At 39.1% G+C, this 18,260-nt stretch overlaps 1 protein-coding gene across 1 annotated transcript in view; it reads left to right on the top strand.

The window, feature by feature from the left end:
• DIP2A (DIP2 disco-interacting protein 2 homolog A (Drosophila)) overlaps nt 1-15,931 on the top strand; it is a 128,959-nt gene extending 113,028 nt beyond the window's left edge. The window contains exons 30-41 of the mRNA XM_010566988.1: nt 206-327; nt 644-755; nt 985-1,094; nt 1,607-1,737; nt 3,490-3,658; nt 4,847-5,017; nt 8,304-8,365; nt 9,906-9,963; nt 10,423-10,497; nt 11,178-11,352; nt 13,970-14,093; nt 14,958-15,931. Coding sequence (XP_010565290.1) covers nt 206-327; nt 644-755; nt 985-1,094; nt 1,607-1,737; nt 3,490-3,658; nt 4,847-5,017; nt 8,304-8,365; nt 9,906-9,963; nt 10,423-10,497; nt 11,178-11,352; nt 13,970-14,093; nt 14,958-15,210 — 1,562 coding nt within the window. The 3' untranslated portion in view covers nt 15,211-15,931. The remainder of the gene's footprint in view (nt 1-205; nt 328-643; nt 756-984; nt 1,095-1,606; nt 1,738-3,489; nt 3,659-4,846; nt 5,018-8,303; nt 8,366-9,905; nt 9,964-10,422; nt 10,498-11,177; nt 11,353-13,969; nt 14,094-14,957) is intronic.
• The last annotated feature ends 2,329 nt before the right edge of the window (nt 15,932-18,260 follow it).

The raw sequence follows: 18,260 nt of genomic DNA, 5'->3' as shown, positions 1-18,260 counted from the left end.
TTTGAATAATTTTTACTAACTCTCACATGCAAAATATTTTAACCTTATAGAATTGGGAATGGTCAAGAACAGCCTGTTGATTTGAAGAGACCTTTGTGACAGATCCTTATATCTTAACAAAATAAATCAGTGTGTAGTTTGATTTTGGTGAAAGAGTTTGGCCTTTTGTTCTGATAATTCTTTATTTCACAAACACCCTTTACAGGAGTAGACTTGATAGCAACTTTCTATGGCTGCTTATATGCCGGCTGTATACCTATCACCGTTCGCCCACCTCATCCACAGAACCTTGCTACTACTCTGCCCACTGTCAAAATGATTGTAGAGGTATGTACAAGACATTCCTCTCCTAATGCTTTTGGTGGGTGTAGGATGATTATCACAGCCTGATAAATTGCTTTGCCGCAGTCAATGTAAAATAAGCTAGGAAAAAAAAATCAGTGTGCTGTGGCTGAGTCAATAAATGCTTCTTTCAGAAACTTGTTTAAAATATTATTTCTATTGCTGTGATTTATTTTGCTTTGTTTCCAATGTTTTTCTTCATCTATTCAGCTTACTGGTTATCTCATCTGGACAGATATGAAATCACTTGAGCGTTCATTAACTAATTTTATAAATGTTTTCAATGCTGTGTCTTTTACAGGTCAGTAAGTCTGCATGTATACTGACCACGCAAGCGATAATGAAACTGCTGAAGTCCAAGGAAGCTGCAACAGCTGTAGATATTAAAACATGGCCCACTATTTTGGATACAGGTACAGAATGTTTGCCCACTAGCCAAAATGTTAATACTTTGAAGTGTTTGATTTATTTATTTTGTTACACCATAACTGCCTAATTGAATGGATGTATCTTGCATTGCATCGAAGTAGCTGTCCAGGAACTATAGAAAGCATCTGGTGTTAATGCTGTAAAGATACATTTTTGTCCTGTGCTCTTTTTCCAAAATAATAATATGGTACTCTTTTTATTTATTTTAAATAGATGATATGCCTAAGAAGAAGCTGGCTAGTATTTTCAGACCTACATCTCCAGATATGTTGGCATACTTGGACTTCAGTGTGTCTACTACTGGTATATTAGCAGGAGTAAAGGTAGAGTAACAAGAGAGAGATTATTATACTTTGTTTCCTTATATATAGGCATATTCCATATTCATTCCTTCTGCCAGAGAAGAAATACAAATATGTAAGTGGACCATCTTAGTGTTCAGAAAGCTTATTTTTAAATTTGCATGACATCAGAATTTCTTGATGCACTTTTTGGAAGCATTCAGTCTTACTGCCTCTATGTGAGGAATCACCAAGGGGACTAAATGGAGAGTGTTTGTTATAAGGTTCATGAATGTTTTCTCTTGCGATTTATCATAGAGATGTCAGATGTTATTTGGCATCATTCGATGTCATGACAGATATCACTTGCCACTAGCAAGAAAAGTACATGTGAAATTTTGGGCTCGTATCCCTTTCCTGTTTTAAAGGTGCTTAAAAAAAACCCAAACCGCTATGTGTTGCCATGTCTTCTACAAGAAACATTTCTGTCAGTTATTACATGTGATACCCTTTTTTTTAAAAAGTCTCTGAGAGTGCCTGTTTTCCTCTTACAGATGTCACATGCAGCTACAAGTGCCTTATGTCGCTCTATAAAGCTACAGTGTGAGTTGTACCCTTCACGTCAGATTGCCATCTGCCTTGACCCTTACTGTGGCTTGGGATTTGCACTATGGTGCTTGTGCAGGTATGTTGTTTGAGTCGTAGGCTTTCTCATGTGTTCCCAGCCTTCTCTAGAATAAAAGGGAACAGTTGTGGATGAAACTGTCAGAGAAACCCAAATTAACCTTTTACAGGTATTTCATAAAATACCTTTTGTGGTAACAAAACTCATTTAGTTACTCGAGTAACTTGAGTTTTGCAAGTGGAATTAATTAGATACCAAATCCAAGAAAAAAACGGCTCCGCTGTCTATTTTCCATTGATTAAATAAATCCTTTTAATGTCTTTTGAGATTGAACCATACCTTTTTTACAAGACCATTAAGATGTTGACTGCAAGATTGGTATGCACTATGAAATACTGCTGAAGGAAGCAACTGAATGTTTCTTATAATGAATGAGACCTGAATTGATTCAATCAGATAACTACTATAATGCAACACATCTTGCAAAGCTGCAAAATTTTCCTCTTTAAAATACCTGCCTTTTAAAACATTCCATATGCTTTAATTAATCCAAAGATTTAATAGTGTTTTAGATAGTTCATTTAAAAAACACAGAAACTGAATATGAAAGGTTATTTTGTAAACAGATAACATTAAGTTTACTGTAGTTAACCTTTTCATTGCCTCTCTAATTTCCCCAACTGGAAAGGAAGTGTCCTGAAGGAAAGCAAAAATTTAACTTAGGTAACATCTGATTATTTTATATCATCAATAAAGTGAGGCAGCATGGAGGGAGAAGAAATCTCAGTGATGGAAGAATTCAAATCTAAACAGATTTTTAAAAATATTTTTAGGGAAGGGAACTATGTGTGTCATGCTTACTATACAAGAGTTAATATAAGGCCTGCTGTGTTTCATCTGAGTTATACCTTTGTTTTAGTGTGAAAGACTGCTTTATTACAGAATGATTTTTTTTTCTATTTTAGAATGTTTAAAAAGAAAACAAAAAACTCCTCATCGTATTGCCCACTACAAAAACACATCAATTCTAGTCAGGAGAAGTGGCAAGCTTGTCAAGCTACCTGTTGAAAGCAATTAGAGATGCTGTTACTTTTTTCAAGATCCATTGGTTTATCTAAGCCTGGTTTTACAAAGGGTTGTGTCACTGATTTTGTTGATAGTAACTGATCCAAAAAACATTTGGTAATTTAAGACTGTATGGCCATGGCATTCACTGTCTTGAAATGAGTATATAATATTTTAAAAAAACCCAAACAATTAAAAGGTGGTGTGATTCTGAATTCGACTTTCTGTCCACTGATGTTAACTGGTATCCGGGTTAAATATTTCACATAAACACTGTTTAAAAGCTGAGTCACCTCCAGCAAAGGCTAGAAAATTACACTAAAAACTTGAATGGTGCAATATAGGTGTTAAAGACTCATTTCACTTGAAGCAAAAGGTGCATTTTCCCTAGAATGACTCACAAAATAAGCTCAATTACCAATTGTTATCTGTAACTAGAGTGATGCCTCAAATGTCAATGTTTTAGTGTCAGAAGTTCTGTCTGTTCAAGGCATTGAGTATTTGCCTATAGTTCAACACAATTTACTGCAGGACAAATATACACACCTTAAAGTTTGTGACTTAACTCAAACCCATAGTTCTTAGCTAACTAAGAGATACTTGCTGTCTGGGGAGAAGATAAGCTGAAGTTCAGATAGATACCAAGCTCTCAGTTTTCCTGTATTTGCTTCATTTTGACTTTATGTAACTTTTGGCTTTTTTGTGCTGGCTTGAAGTTTTCATGTTTCTTTTTCTTCCTCTCCCTAGTGTTTATTCGGGTCATCAGTCTATTCTAGTCCCTCCTCTGGAACTGGAGAGCAATGTGTCTCTGTGGTTGTCTGCTGTAAGTCAGTATAAAGTGCGCGTCACGTTCTGCTCGTACTCTGTGATGGAGATGTGCACCAAAGGGCTTGGAACACAGACTGATAATCTCCGGGTGAGTGGACTTGATTTTTCAACATAGTGACATATAAATACATGTATCTTTCTAAAAATATTTCATTTTGGCTTGCAGAAGATGGGCCCATAAGTGTTTCTGTGAAAGCCTTTCATTATGACTTGCTTTTTGGGAAATGTTGAGATTGCTGGAAGTTTCAGCTCTCATGTTTCTGGTGATGAAGAAAAGAAGTCTTATGTTTTCAACTTTACTTATTTGTGCCACCTCTGTGCTGCTGGGTATTTCTGAGATTTTGGGCAAAATACGTAGCAAGCCTATCAACTTTTTCTTGTCTGAGACAAAACAAAAAAAACAGACAAAACCCACATCAAAAAAGAAAAAAACTCAAAGCCCCAGCAAACTCCAAAACCAAAAAACCTCTCCCCCAAAAAAACCAAAACAAAAAGGCCCCCAAAACCTGGCAAGTCTCACCTGCTTTCAGATCACTTGACACCAAAAGTTCTGAGTTCTAAAATGAACGTATTCTTCCTAACAGCAGCAATTACTTACACACTAATACGTCCATCTCTTTTTGAAGGAAATCTCTTAACTGCAACTTAATTTCCTAGAAGAGGCGCCTCTGTCTCAATGGTAGGAGAGTTCCCATGGCTGTAGTAACTAGGCTGCTCAGGACTTCCACTGGGAATGTCTGGCAGCTTGTTGCGCACAAGAAAGTGGGTACATTGTGCTTATTCTCGGTATAGACAAAAAACTCTGTCCCTCTGTTCTCCTGCACCTCACTGAAGGGAATCCTGGCCCACAGCCAGTTGCTACAGGTTCACATTCACACTGATGAGAGCTAATAATGTCTCAAACACTCTGCTTGCATCTGAACTGCGCAGCACTGGGAGCGAGCCAGTCTCGTGTGAGCCCACCCTGTGACAGAAAGACATTTTGTGTTTTTCTCAGCTCGAAATGATGAGTGGCTGTGTTGCAGCTACATGATGTGAGTAGTTTGCATCTTGGGCATCAAACCCTGCCACAAAGCTTCTTGGCACAATTTTAGTGGCTTGTTCTGTGTGGATGGAGCCAAACTGAGTGCAGTCCATGTCTATATTGTTTAACCAGTTCATGTCAGTTACTCTAGTGTTTTTAAATGCCATCTGTTCTGCAAATTAAAATGGCTTATTTCCAGAATTGTTGACTTCAGACTTAAAATGTTGTTGTTTTCTTCACCCAACCTCTCAGATGAAAGGAGTTAACCTGTCCTGCGTGCGAACATGCATGGTGGTTGCAGAGGAGAGACCAAGGATTACATTAACACAGTCTTTCTCGAAGTTATTCAAGGACCTGGGCCTCTCTGCTCGTGCAGTGAGCACTACATTTGGGTGCAGGGTCAATGTAGCAATTTGCTTACAGGTGAGATTAAACTGCTTATCCCTTATACAGAATCTCTGGGAACTTTATAGGAAATCGTGTTCAGCTGTAATTATGTAATTTTTTTTCTAATGAACTAGAGCTCCATGGCCTGCTTGCTTCACCACCAAGTTAAATAAGCCTTGAAGATGTGGATTATGATAATTTTACTTCATTGTACTAACTGACCAATTGATTTGCCTTTCTAATACAGAGAATCAATATTAAGAAACTTGTTTCCTTCCTACTATGCAGGAGCAGTATTAAATTAAATACACAGCTTCCTGTTCATAAACATATTAAATATTTCAAGCAGTGCTATTTCAGCTTTTGTGTGACTCAGATTTTGTCTGTTTGAAAATAGCTTATGTATATGTGGAATTAAATAGAAGACAGAGTTCCTCAAGTAAGACCCAGGAAAACTGACAAGGTTGGCAGGTTATTTTTACTTTTAAGGCTCTCAAATGAGTATTGCCAACATGTAAATACATTTGTCTCGCCTCTTGTGAGAGTTGGACTTTTTTTTCAATTAAAGGTATAAAATTGGAAGCTTTGAGGGGGTGAATATGCCCATAAAGTACACAGCCCTACTTCACAGACTGGAGACAATGACGTGCTATGGTCCAGACCCACCCTTTGATAGTTCAGTGTTCAGTTGACTATAATCTTATATGTGTAATTTAACCAGATTAGATCTAACTTTTCTTAATGAGATGTTTCTTCTCTAGTTAGGAGAGGGAAAAAAAAAGTATTCTACAACTTCCCTGAAAATCAGGTACTAAGTATGGTCTAGAAAATGGCAAAGCATCCCGGGTTTTGGATGATACTTGAGTTAATAGATAAACTGCTCAAGTTTCAGATGCGGCAGTTATGTAGCTTTGTATGTGGGGAATTTCATAGATGGCACATGCATTAAGTATGTGTGTAATTGTATGCTTTATTTCCAATTTTATTGGTATGAATTACACTTAATAAAAAAATGTGATTCTATGAAGATTCCTAGTGTGCTTCTGCAAATCTCCGCCCCCCCCCATTTTTTTTTTTTTTTTTCCTTTCTGGTGCCCACTAGATGAAGGAAAGCCTTTTTTCCTCTCAGAGTGTATTTTAATGTTATAGATTTCCTACAGAAGAGATGTTTTGGGCCATGAGCTTTTTAAATATGTTGCCATTCATAATTGTTTCTTTAGTTTCTATAGTTTCTTTCACACATATTAAAGGAGAAAAGGTTTTCAACAACCCCTAGATAAATGCCTATAAAGAAATGCGTCCAGAGCAATTTTACGAATCAGCAGATAGAAAAATAGGAAGGATATAGATTAAATTAAGATGAATGTAAATTAAGATTTTAAATTCATTGAATAAAACATTTCAGATGCCAAGTGTGAAAGAACAGCTTTCTCAATTGCCTATGTAAATAAGAATTTTAAAAGCCAGTTTTGGATGTTTGCTGTTCAGACTGCACAAAGGGAGGAAAAACAGTTTTTCTGCAGAATGTTAAATGGCAATGTGAAAAATACTCCAAGAAAACTGTGAAGAGTGTAGGGCTGCTGGGCAGTTAAGCTTCCCCTTCATTTTATACCTTTTTCATCTCTGTTCTCCGTTCTTGAGCCCTTTTTTAGTGTTTTGGGTTTTTTCCAACCCCTTTCCCCCATTCTTCCAAAGTGATATCTGTATGTGACTTTTTTAAATCATTGAATTTAAATGAATATAGTTGAATAGCCAAACAGAATGGGTATTTGATACAAGTTAGCATGCAAATAAATACATAATGTCTTTCAACCTTACTGGACTGGTTTACTGAGAAGGTGTTTCTGAAGCTGGAAGCAGCATTTAGATACTTAGAGATGGAGGAGGGATTTATGATAAGGCAACAGGTATTTCATATGATCTGCCTTGAACCCCTTCTCATTTGTTAACTGGGATTTGCATGTTTCCCAATGAACCACTTAAAAGTGCCAAGCTCTTAAGTAATCTGAAATGGAAATTTTCTTTTCACTCTAAAACAGTATGAGTTTTGTTTTCTGTCTTACTGTGTGTATCTTATGTTTCCAGTGCCTCTTTGTTTGTATTTTCTTTTTTCCCCTTTCTCTCTGTTTCACACACTTTGATGGCCTCTGTTACTTCTGTTTGTGGTCCCGCTGTCAGCCAAACAGGCTGGGCAAGCTGGCTGAACAGGTATAGTGATGCATGTGTGCTTGTAATGTCCTAAAGTCAGTCTCGTTCAGCAGTGTTACTCTATAATGAATGTATGCCATTTGAGAGAGTTTTCATTTGAAACAGATCAAGTGAGATTTTTTTTCTAAAGATCAGTTTTACTCACAAAGAACACCTGTCGCTGAAGTACAAAACCTTCTCAAACAAGCCAGAAAAGGGGTTATAGCAATGATTAAAATTACTGAATGTTGTATTCCTAAAGATAAAGATCATACCGTTAATCTGGTGTGGCCGTCAGTGTCACTGAGCCTCAGTGGTGCTATGGAAGTACAAGGAATGTCATTATAAAGACGTTATTATACTATTCTCTAGCACTGCAATCTTGAGCTGATGGCAAAGTGGCCTCATTTTAAGTATTTCCAAAATGAGAAACTGTGCCGTGGGGGGAAAGAGTCACCAAAACTTTGCCCTTTTTTTTAGCTTAAATATGCATTTCACAGTAGTTTCTAGTTTTCTTGAGATTAAATTCTGCTGGGGAAAAAAAAAGGTCCCCTGTTCCCACACTGGGAAATGGGAAACCACTCACCAGAGTTGGTCAGCAGATTTATCCTCTGACTGCAACAGAGCTCTGCCTCTGCCTAGGCTGTTACTGGCAGGAGCCTTGAGAAGATATGTGTTGGTTAGAGTTATGTTTTACTTAAAGGTTGGGTTGGGTTTTTTTATTCGAAGTTGACAAAACTGTTACAAAGTAGAACAGTTGAGCTTTGGGAAAGGAATTAAATTAGGCCCACATGGGTTTATGCTTGCATAATTTGCACTTGCTATGTAGTTTTTAGAGGAGGTGCTTACCAAAACAAAATTTTTAAAACTTACATTTTAAATTTTAAAATTTTAAAACCTTAGACTTACTTGTATAATACATACTTCACTTGTGCATTCATTTACTGATTCCATAAAACATCAAAGCTTTATGGCAGTCACTCTAGAAAGGGGGGCTATTTTACTATATTTCTGGTAGATTAGGGTAGTACTTTTTAAGTATCAGTAAAAAAGGGAAAGGAATTTGTGAATTTATGAGAATGAAAGCAGGATTTTCTGGCTTCTGTTGAATTTGTTTCTTCTTTCTTATTCTTAGGGAACAGCAGGACCAGATCCAACAACGGTCTATGTAGATATGAGAGCACTTCGACATGACAGGTACAGATTATGTTAAAGCATTAACTATTTAATGACTGTAGAGGAGAAAGTTCAGCCTCATTGCATTGCCTTGGTTTGTTGAAATATTCTTGGCAGCAGCTAATCCCTCATCACTACATACATGCAACCCCACCCTAGAGAATGACAGCTGTGTGCTGGAAGTGGTCCAGCATCTCCTCCTCCATCACTTGTTCTGCTGTTTCTTTCTAGACCCTCACCTAACTTGCTGTCTATTCATCAGTCCTATATAACCTAGACTCATTAGCCGTTTCTTACCTAACCGTACTGTTAGCAAAAGGTGACTTTGCCAACTGGCTGGTTAGTCACAGAATCACAGAAGCAGTTCGTGTGGGCAGGATCTCGGGACATCCCTCATGCAACTTCCTGCTCAAAGCAGGACCAGCTTCAAGGCTCCTTCAGGTTACTGAGGACCAGTTCAGTACGGAAAATCTCCAGGAATGGAGATTCTCCTCTCTGGGTGTATGTGTGATGGGAATGTGCATCATTCCATCAGACTTAATTCTGTAGTCGTAATTTTTGTATTAACTTGTCTCTCAGTTAACTTAGTTAATACAAATGTTGGCCACACCAAGTTCAGACTGTAAGTTTAGTAAGGTACATGCATATATGTATTTGTTTCTGTACTTATTTTAAGAAACATAATATCAAGACTTGGTGCATTTGCTTTATTTTTTTTAAATGATAATGTTAAATTAGGAGCTTATGTTAACTGGCAGCTTTTGTGACTACTCATCTCTAATTTTTGCAAGCTTAAATCTTAGCTGTTAGAAGACAAACTATTCACCATCATTTGCATGACCCCAATTTGGCATCTGAACAGATCAATGTAAAATACAGTTATTTTCTCCTTATTTAATATTTTTCTCCTTATTTAATGACTTGCATGGTGTATATATTCCTGTTAAAAACAAGTTTGGCCATAGCCTCAAAGTTGCCACTGTGTTAGTTCCAGCCTATGGGTGTCGGTATAGTGTAGTATGACACAATGTATAGGAGCCTCTTCTCTTTTACGCCTCTCCTACTGCACTCAGTTCTTGTTCCTTCTGCAAATGTGCTATCTTCATAAGTTATGCTACTAATGGGCTGCATGGCGTCACTTAATTCCATTTAAGCTGCTTGCTCTTCACTTTTTGTAATCCTTACTTGATGCTCTGCCATGGTTCAGTGTGACAAGCAGAGGTCCAGGAGAGTCCAACAAACAAGGTGAATTTGAAATGCTGGTGGAACTGCAACCTTAGAGCTCTGTTGGAAGAAGTTACTTGTCTTTCCAGAGAGCTGAGTTTCTGATTCTTAAAAGAAGTGTGGTCTATGGGAATGCTAATATGGAAGTCTTGAAGACAGCTAGAAACTCTTAACTGTCTTACTGCATTGTGAATAACTGAGCGTAATTGGCTGGCATCATAATAGTTTGGTCAGTGCAGCTAAGGATAGGATAACACTGGATATACTGGAACACATCTATTTAACTTCTATTTAAGTTCATAAATCCTTGTACAAATGTATTCTCTTATTTTCTCAGGGTGCGTTTGGTAGAGAGAGGTTCTCCACACAGTCTGCCACTTATGGAGTCTGGGAAGGTGAGAGATTGAGAGCAATCCTTCCTCCACATGACCCTTACCTGGGTGGTGAGCTGCTTCAGCTGGATCTCAGCACAGAATGTGTGCAATGAGCTTCACTAATCACAGTATACCTAGGAGAGGCACTAGAGAGAGCATAAAATGAACAGCTAGGTAAAATGAAGCCAGGTGCATGAAGTGAAGCAATAGGATATGTTGCTACAACTGAAGAAATCAGAGGCCTTCATGTGGAAGGCATTTTTCAGATGTGAAACAAACTTCAACTCTGAAGCTGCAAAATAGCAGCTTAGAGTTTAAATGATTAAACAACTTGGTAGGAAGAGATGGTTGGTATCTGTGGTGCAGTGGGGAGTAGAAAGGGAAGAATTGCACGGGCTGTTGACTTCTGGGGCTCTGCATTATTAACTTTCCTTTTGATGAATTCAAGTTCTCTTAACTTCTATTTGCTTCTTATTCAAGATTCTTCCAGGGGTAAAGGTCATCATAGCACACACGGAAACCAAGGGACCCCTGGGAGACTCGCATTTAGGAGAGGTAAAGCTTTGATCCTGTTGTACTTTGTTTATCAGCAGTGATTTAATATATAGATAAATCATGTTAGATAAATGCGTGTCTCTTAGCGGGACAGCCACATAATGTGGCAAGTGAATGAACTCTACAGAGAGTTGGAACTGTTTGCATGCTTGTACGTATGTCTACATGGTTTCCTCCTTCCTCTGCCAAACTACTGCATGCCAGTGCCAGGGGATACCAGTTGACTAGTCTGTATCCAATTGGCAGCTAGAAGAGGCAGTGAATATCTTATGTACTCCCATCAGTGGACAGTAGTAATGAAGTAATTTGCTGTTTGGTTTAATCCTTGTTTTATATATATCTGGATTTTTTTATACTAAGATGCCCAACTAATAGAAGATTGCACGTTAACAGGTGTTCATTTCCAGTAAGCCAAATGCTTAGTTCATTTTTCCTCTTTACCATCCCCAATTACATGTATATAAAACTCCTTTTTACTCCTTTTTCCTGGTCATTTTCTGTGAGGCAGAAGTTAATGAATTATTTTAATAAAACTACTCCTGGCGTTTCAGGAGCAACAAAATTGTCAGTGGAACGGATCTTTTAAATCAATAAATGATGCTGCCTGGCTCTGGCAAAATAATCTATGTTTTTACGGGAATGATTCCTTTTTGTTTTGTTGGGATTTTTTTATCCCCTAGATATGGGTGAGTAGTCCACACAATGCTACTGGTTACTACACAGTGTATGGAGAAGAAGCACTGCACGCTGATCACTTTACTGCTCGCTTGAGTTTTGGAGACACTCAGACTGTATGGGCTCGGACTGGGTACCTTGGCTTTCTGCGCAGAACAGAACTTACTGATGCTAGTGGAGGTAAGAGAAAACAAATGTACTTAAAGCAGCATGTGTTTGAAATTCCTTGGGGTAGTGAAGAGTAAGCTGTCCTGCAAGTTTATCCTGACTTCCATCAGAGAAAACTGCTGGATGTAACAGGAATTGCTACTCTGTACATATTCATTGATTATAATGATACTGGGTAATCGTGCAAAATGAGAAATTCATAATGCCCTTTTGACAGATTTAGAAACCATGTTCATCTTCCTTTATTTCCACTTAGACAAAATAATAATACGAGCACATTTGTTAGAAGCACTAGAGCCTTTCTACTCACTTTTCCTCTGAACCTCTTTCCTTACAGACAGGATGCAGTATTTCAGTGCTGATCTAGAGAATAAAAATAGTGTTGTCATTCAGCAGTTTTAGGACATGCAGAAATACCGGTGATTTCACAGCCTTTCAGAAGTTAAAGGTCTAGAGGAGTAACTTCTCCATAATTTTTCCAGTATAGAAAAGAAATTGTTAATCTCATTTTTTCAATTGAAGCCAGGTTGTCTAAACTTGAGAAATGTAAGCAGATGGAAGAAAAACTACTCCTTTTATTGTTGAAACAGAATATGGAGTAGGTATAACTCTTGATTATCAGACATTTAAAAAAAAAAGTTCTCTCTAAACATCCTAAGAAAAGGAGTTTGCTTATAACTTATTAGCAAATGTATATTGCTCATTTTCTGTGATAGGACTTAAATGAATGATGGTATCTACATGGATAGTGTCAGTGTCCGCTCATTGCTGTTACTGGATAATGAACTGTAGGAGATTCACAGACACCTTTTACATTCCTGTAGTCCCTCATGGTATACGATAGAAAAGCAGTGTTCCCACTTCTGGAACATTAAGTGTCTGTTTGGGGGACACCATGCATGTCCATCCTACTTTTAGTCCTCCATTATGTGAAGGAAGAAGAGTGAGTGAGGAGAGCAATTTGTTGAAGGTGCAGACTTTTGTTGAGGAGCTACCCCATCTGTTACAGTGGATACCAGTCCAGGGTTCAGAAACAGTCTGTGATGTGTAACACTGTTGTATCTAGTTGCTAAGAGAAGGTCATCCTCCAGTCTACTGTGCTGTCGTGCTCTTCAGTCTCCCTGGGGCTCTTGAGAACAACAAAGGTGGATGCTATTGCACTGGCTGGAGAAATTCGGGCAGCCCGCTCAGTTCCATCTCCTCGAGAGCTCCATCCTGCAGGCTTCCCTCTTCCACAGTCAGAGTGCCACCAGAGAGCAAAAGGTGAATTTGGGTAAAGAAACAATCTTCATCAGAGATGGGTGGTATCCATATCCCACAGCTACCACCACTACCCAGAAGGGTCCTATCTTGGCACCAGGCCTCTCCACCCGTTCAACCTACTTAGTACACTGAGCAGTTCTGTGTTGGGCAGCCCCTCCTGAGTCTCTGTTCCTGAAGGAATGTGGTCTCAGGCTATCAGTGGGAGCTGATGTAACGTAGATCCAGCTCCCTGAAAAAGCTTTTACTGCATGTCATCTTCCCCTTCAGAGCTGATAAAAGATGATAAAAGAACACTGAACCAAGGTGCTCTAAGCTTCCCTTGCTTTCCTCCTCTCTGATTTTCTAGCATAGTTACCTGACCTCCAGGGCACATTGTACTGCTCCTTAGTGCAAGGTTCTGCACAGGATGCTTTGATGGAATTGTCCTTCTGTTGCTGTTCAAAGTGAAAAGGCTCCCTGTTCTTGAGAAGGCTGGTAGTTGACAGAAATTGGAATCCATGAGCAGACATTCACAAAGAGAAGTTGCAGGTGGCAAGGCATCACATTACTGTAGCAAGTTGTTGTGCCTTGTAGCTCTCTGAAAAATCATGTATCATAGAGATCACTGTGGAACAATGTCAGTTGTCTTTTGTCAGCATTTGAGAGGCTATGTATGGTGAATTAATGCATGAAGTATATATAAAATACAGTGCAGCTTCCCAGCATGGTTTTCATCTCAAGTTACATGATTGAGTAGCATTATAAAATAGGCGGGGAAAAAAAAAGGCGAAGTTGAACTGAACAGAGTTACAGGATGAACGTGGCAATGTGGAGAGTGTGTCCTTCCAGAAGGGTCTAGGACAGCTTTGCTTATTTAACCTAGCAAAGTTAAGGCTGAGGAGGGGATAGAGTTGTTTTCGCAGCATTAATAGAGGAACTTAAGAAGCTGAAAAGAATATTGCTGGCATGAGGACAAGTGGGTATAAGCTGGTTTCAAAAAGAAAAGAAAATTAAATTTGGAAATTGGAAAACTCTTCCTATTGATCAGAGGAGAGAAGTTCTCTGGTAAGAATAGTGGGACAAAAGGATGCTTTAACAATGGATTTTGATTGGGTTTATGAACTGAGATTGCATTGTGTGAGAGAAAGGGCAGAACTGGATGACGTAGAAATTCTTTTTAGTCTTGTTTCATTTGTTTTGAGTCAATAGGCAGAAGTGCTACATGACCTCTTAATTCTCTTCTAATGGTAGAGCTAGACGTGTATTAAAGACTCTTTCTCCTAGGAAGCACCAGGAACATCTTGGAACATCAGGAATAAGCACGTACAAATCACCGTGTTTGTTCTGTAGATCTGATGATGTTTTAAATGTCTGTGCTATATTGCAGAGAGGCATGATGCCCTGTATGTGGTAGGCTCTTTGGATGAAACACTGGAGCTCAGAGGAATGAGGTACCATCCCATTGATATAGAGACTTCTGTAATAAGAGCACATAAGAGCATTGCAGAATGGTAAGAGCCTTGGTATTACTTTTCTGTATCCTTTTATTCCTTCTAAAGCAGCAGAAGTCAAGCACTGTGGAACAGTGTGCTAGATTGAGAGTTTGCTGTAGAGTGAACTCACCAAAACTTTGCTTAGAAATTACTGCAGTGAGAGTAACTGAAATATAATGCCCCTCTTTCCCCTGCCCACATCACTCAAAAAACCCCCCCACGCCTTTATCAGAGTTTGATCTTCATAGTCTGAAAGACAGGGAGGGCAGGGCATGAACAGGGCAGCAGAGCACTTGCAAGTTGTATTGCTGACTTCCCTGGCTGTGTCAGAATGTACGCACTTGGATGTGGTAAACACATCTCAAGGATTTCTTGAATGGTATCGTCTAACATGTATTATTCTCCTTTGGTCCTAACGGATGATGTGTACCATTTGGCTGTAGGTGCTCTTCAGTCTCAAAGTGGTAGTGTTTACTTGTAAGCTTTGGGAGGTTTTGTCTTTCCTTTAATAATCTCTGAAGATTTACACAAGTACATTAATATCGAGTATGCACACACTGAATGTGAAATCTTAATGGTTCCCATTTTAATACATAAATGCAAAGGAATTTAAATATGATTGTGTACATATAAGAGAAAAAGACCTACTTGTATTTTGAACATGGACAATTAAAAAACAAGTGGCAGAGAATATCCCAAGAAGTTACAGCTTTAATACCTCTTGATTTATGAATATTTTCACATTACTGTTATATCACTTGTTCTCATTTCTTACATTGTTCAAGTCCTTACAAAATTTATTTCCAGTGAGTCTCTCTGATAACTAGCTTCCTGTCAATATGTTTTTTTTCCTCACCATTAATATTTGTATCATGCCGACAGTGCTGTGTTTACATGGACCAACTTGCTTGTGGTGGTTGTGGAGTTGGAAGGCTCGGAACAAGAAGCATTGGACCTGGTCGCGCTGGTAACGAATGTGGTTCTGGAAGAGCATTATCTCATAGTAGGTGTTGTAGTCATTGTGGACCCTGGTGTTATTCCTATCAACTCCCGTGGTGAGAAACAACGAATGCATTTGAGAGACGGATTTTTAGCTGACCAGTTGGATCCTATTTATGTTGCCTACAACATGTGAAAACAGAAAATCACATCAAGGCTAAAGCACCAAAATCAAGGGACTTTCCGAATAATAACATTGGAATCCATTTTCTGTGTTTTTAAAAGCTGTTGAACACCTTAGGAAAATGGAGATACTAATCTTCACAGACCTTCATCTCTCCAATTGCATTTGCTTTCATAAATCCATTGTGTAACAGTTACAGCTGTCTTAGGATGGACAGTTTACTGGAATTCCTGAAGGAAGCTGATTAGAACTGTCATGGACCAATGTTTTTTTACAATAATTATGAATGTCAGTACTTGATGCACTGCATAAAAGGACATAAAGCGGGGTGGGGAGAGAACACCAGCTGTGCGGAGGACTCTTGGAAATAATACTGAAAGTTGTGAGTAACCATTCAGAGTTCACCCTCCATGTGATTGTTTGCAATATATTGGCAGTATCTGGGTTGGGACGTAACTTTCAAGATTGCACACACCTCTACCATATTCTCTACTGTACTGAAAGGAATTTTGCACATATTTGAGATTTAAAAATGCAGGCTTTGTATTTCGAATCACTGACTCATCCCTATTCAGAAGAAACAAATTCATTCCAATCCCAGATTCACTATAACAACAGTTATGCTGCTGTTCAGCTTTTTTGTACCAAGCAAAAACAAATACTGCAACTGTAACAAGGTTACTTATCGTGCCATGCTGGACTCTGTAATGCTATAAACTTTATAATAAAACATAGATTAATATCCAGTTTCAACTACTTGATGCAGGAGCCTTCACTGTTCTTGCTGTCGTAACTTCATGTTAAAGTTGCTTCTTTTCATAGCATTAGCTGTTAATTACTGCCCTGCGTAACGCCAAGTATTTGAAAATTCATTCCAAAGCAAATAGTCTCTGAATGATTCGTAGAAATGTTTACAAAGCATGGTCTTACAATATGTTTTCCCTGAATATCCTGTGCTAAAACTTATAATAGTGATTTATTTTTTTTTCCCACCATGGAAAAGATATTCAGTGTTAGTTAGCTTGATCTGCTGTGGTACAAACTTTCATTTTTTTTTAGAGTTGTATTTAGACAGACTTTTTTGTTCAAGCTGAAGTATCCAGTTGGTTGAGTCACACTTGACTAATTAAGGTTTTGAAGTTTCTGCCTGATCTAATACTGCAGTGAACCTAATTCAGAAAGAGAATGTGAAGTTACTCAAATACTTCATGTATTTGAAGGTAAGCACGAGACTAGCAAATAATTATTTTTATAGAGTTGTTAAAGACTTTGAACTACTTAAAAATTTTTTAATAATGCATGAGTTTGGCAAAAGAGCCAGGTTTTTCTGCAAGGCAATTCTGCCTGGATCAGTGCCTAAGAAAGATGGATGTCAGTCTCCTAATACGAGGATATCAAATGACTCTTGGTCAAATAAACTATAAAATCTTCAACAAAAAGCTTTCATATATAGTAGTTCTTTGCCCTCATGGTGTTTGACTGTGGTGTATTATACAGCTGCATACTCTACTATGACTGTAATTATGTACAGAACTTGTGTAACTTATTGTTTAAGTACAGCAACCTCTAGCTGTGGACGATGGGACACTGCTTGTAACAAAACAGCTGGCAAAAGGAAAGAACTACCTAACCCCAATTTTAATGTTGTAGTTTTTTAGCAAATAAAGCATTGTAAGATTTTTGTATTGAGATAATTGATGACAGTGGGACAAGTTGCCTTGTAAAGTCAATCTGAAACAAAAAGCACATTAAACATTTCAAAACGGCTCTTGAACATCTGACTTGCTCAATGTTGAAACTTATGCTGTTAGATCAAAAACTTAGCTTCTCTACAGTACAGAGTTTTCACCTGTGTTTTGGACAGTTTAAGGCCTAGAGAGCTTTTTTTTTTTTTGCAAAATTTCATTGCAGTTGCTTTACAATTAAAGCAATTGCACATCCTCAAAGCCTGGACGTTCCTGAATTTCCCGTGTTTTCAGTACCCAAATTGAAGTGCTCTCCCAGTGCCCTGACCTATGCGGGTCCTCCCCACCCAGAACTCGTACCTGCCACACACACCGAGTTTTCTAAACTTGGGGATAAGGAGCCCAGCTGGGGGCGGGGGGCGGTGTGTAACATCCCTCCTTCCCTCAGGATGGTGCTGCTTATTTCGCACAGCAAAGTGATGCCATGAAAAGCTGAAATCAGGACTCAGTGGTCAGAAGACTATTAAGCAGGTATCCTTTACTGCAGCGCTGCGCACACAGGGGATTTCTCCTCCTATTGTGTGCACCTGGTCAGGCTAATTGCATAGTTTATATACAGGTTCTATATATGTATTCATCAGATTTCCAAGGAAAGTTTTACATATTCATTAGTTTTCCGGGAACTCATTATCGTATGTAAATGTCCTTCGCACAGGCATACTCGAGGTCTCTGGTGGTCTTCAGTAGTCTTCCTCACTTGTCCACTGCTTGAACCTCTCGGATGATTCTGCACAGTGCAATCCTCTGCACATTTGATACATCTTATCCTAAAGAGTGCTCGTTAGTGCTTCTATTATCTATGCCTACGTTTTGATGTAACCTGCATGGATACTTCTAAGCTAAGTTATCTGAGAGGGCTAAAAGTCCTTATCTTCCTCAGAAACTGCAAGGCCATCTAAAAGCAATTTCTCACACATTTTGCAACATACAGAACTTTTATCTACCACCTGTTAGTAAATAATTGGGTAAAGAAATAGCAAGGCCATCGTATTCAGAAAAACACCTTTGCATCAAAAGCCAAGGGTGGGTCTTGACAGAAAGCCCTGCTGGGTCGGCGCACTGGGGAGACGGGAGGGGAGTCAGCTGTGCCGCCAGTACAGGGACCTGCCTCGCATCGGGGGCGCTGCCCGGAGCCGCTGTAAGCCCTCCCCAGAGGGCGAGGAGCCGGGCGGCTGTCGGGCTGTAAGGCGGCCTGCGCCGCAAACGCCGGCCCCGCCGAGCGAGAAGATGGCGGCCGCAGGCCCACCCCGGCGGCCTGCACCTCGCCTCCTGACGTCACCCCCGCGCGCCGGCGGCGCATGCGCGCGGGCCACGGTC

Source organism: Haliaeetus leucocephalus, unplaced genomic scaffold (assembly GCF_000737465.1).
Source record: "Haliaeetus leucocephalus isolate CR32 unplaced genomic scaffold, Haliaeetus_leucocephalus-4.0 Scaffold223, whole genome shotgun sequence".
NCBI lineage: Eukaryota > Metazoa > Chordata > Aves > Accipitriformes > Accipitridae > Haliaeetus > Haliaeetus leucocephalus.
The sequence above is the reverse complement of the archived record's forward strand: the minus strand, read 5'-3'. Positions and strand labels throughout refer to the sequence as shown.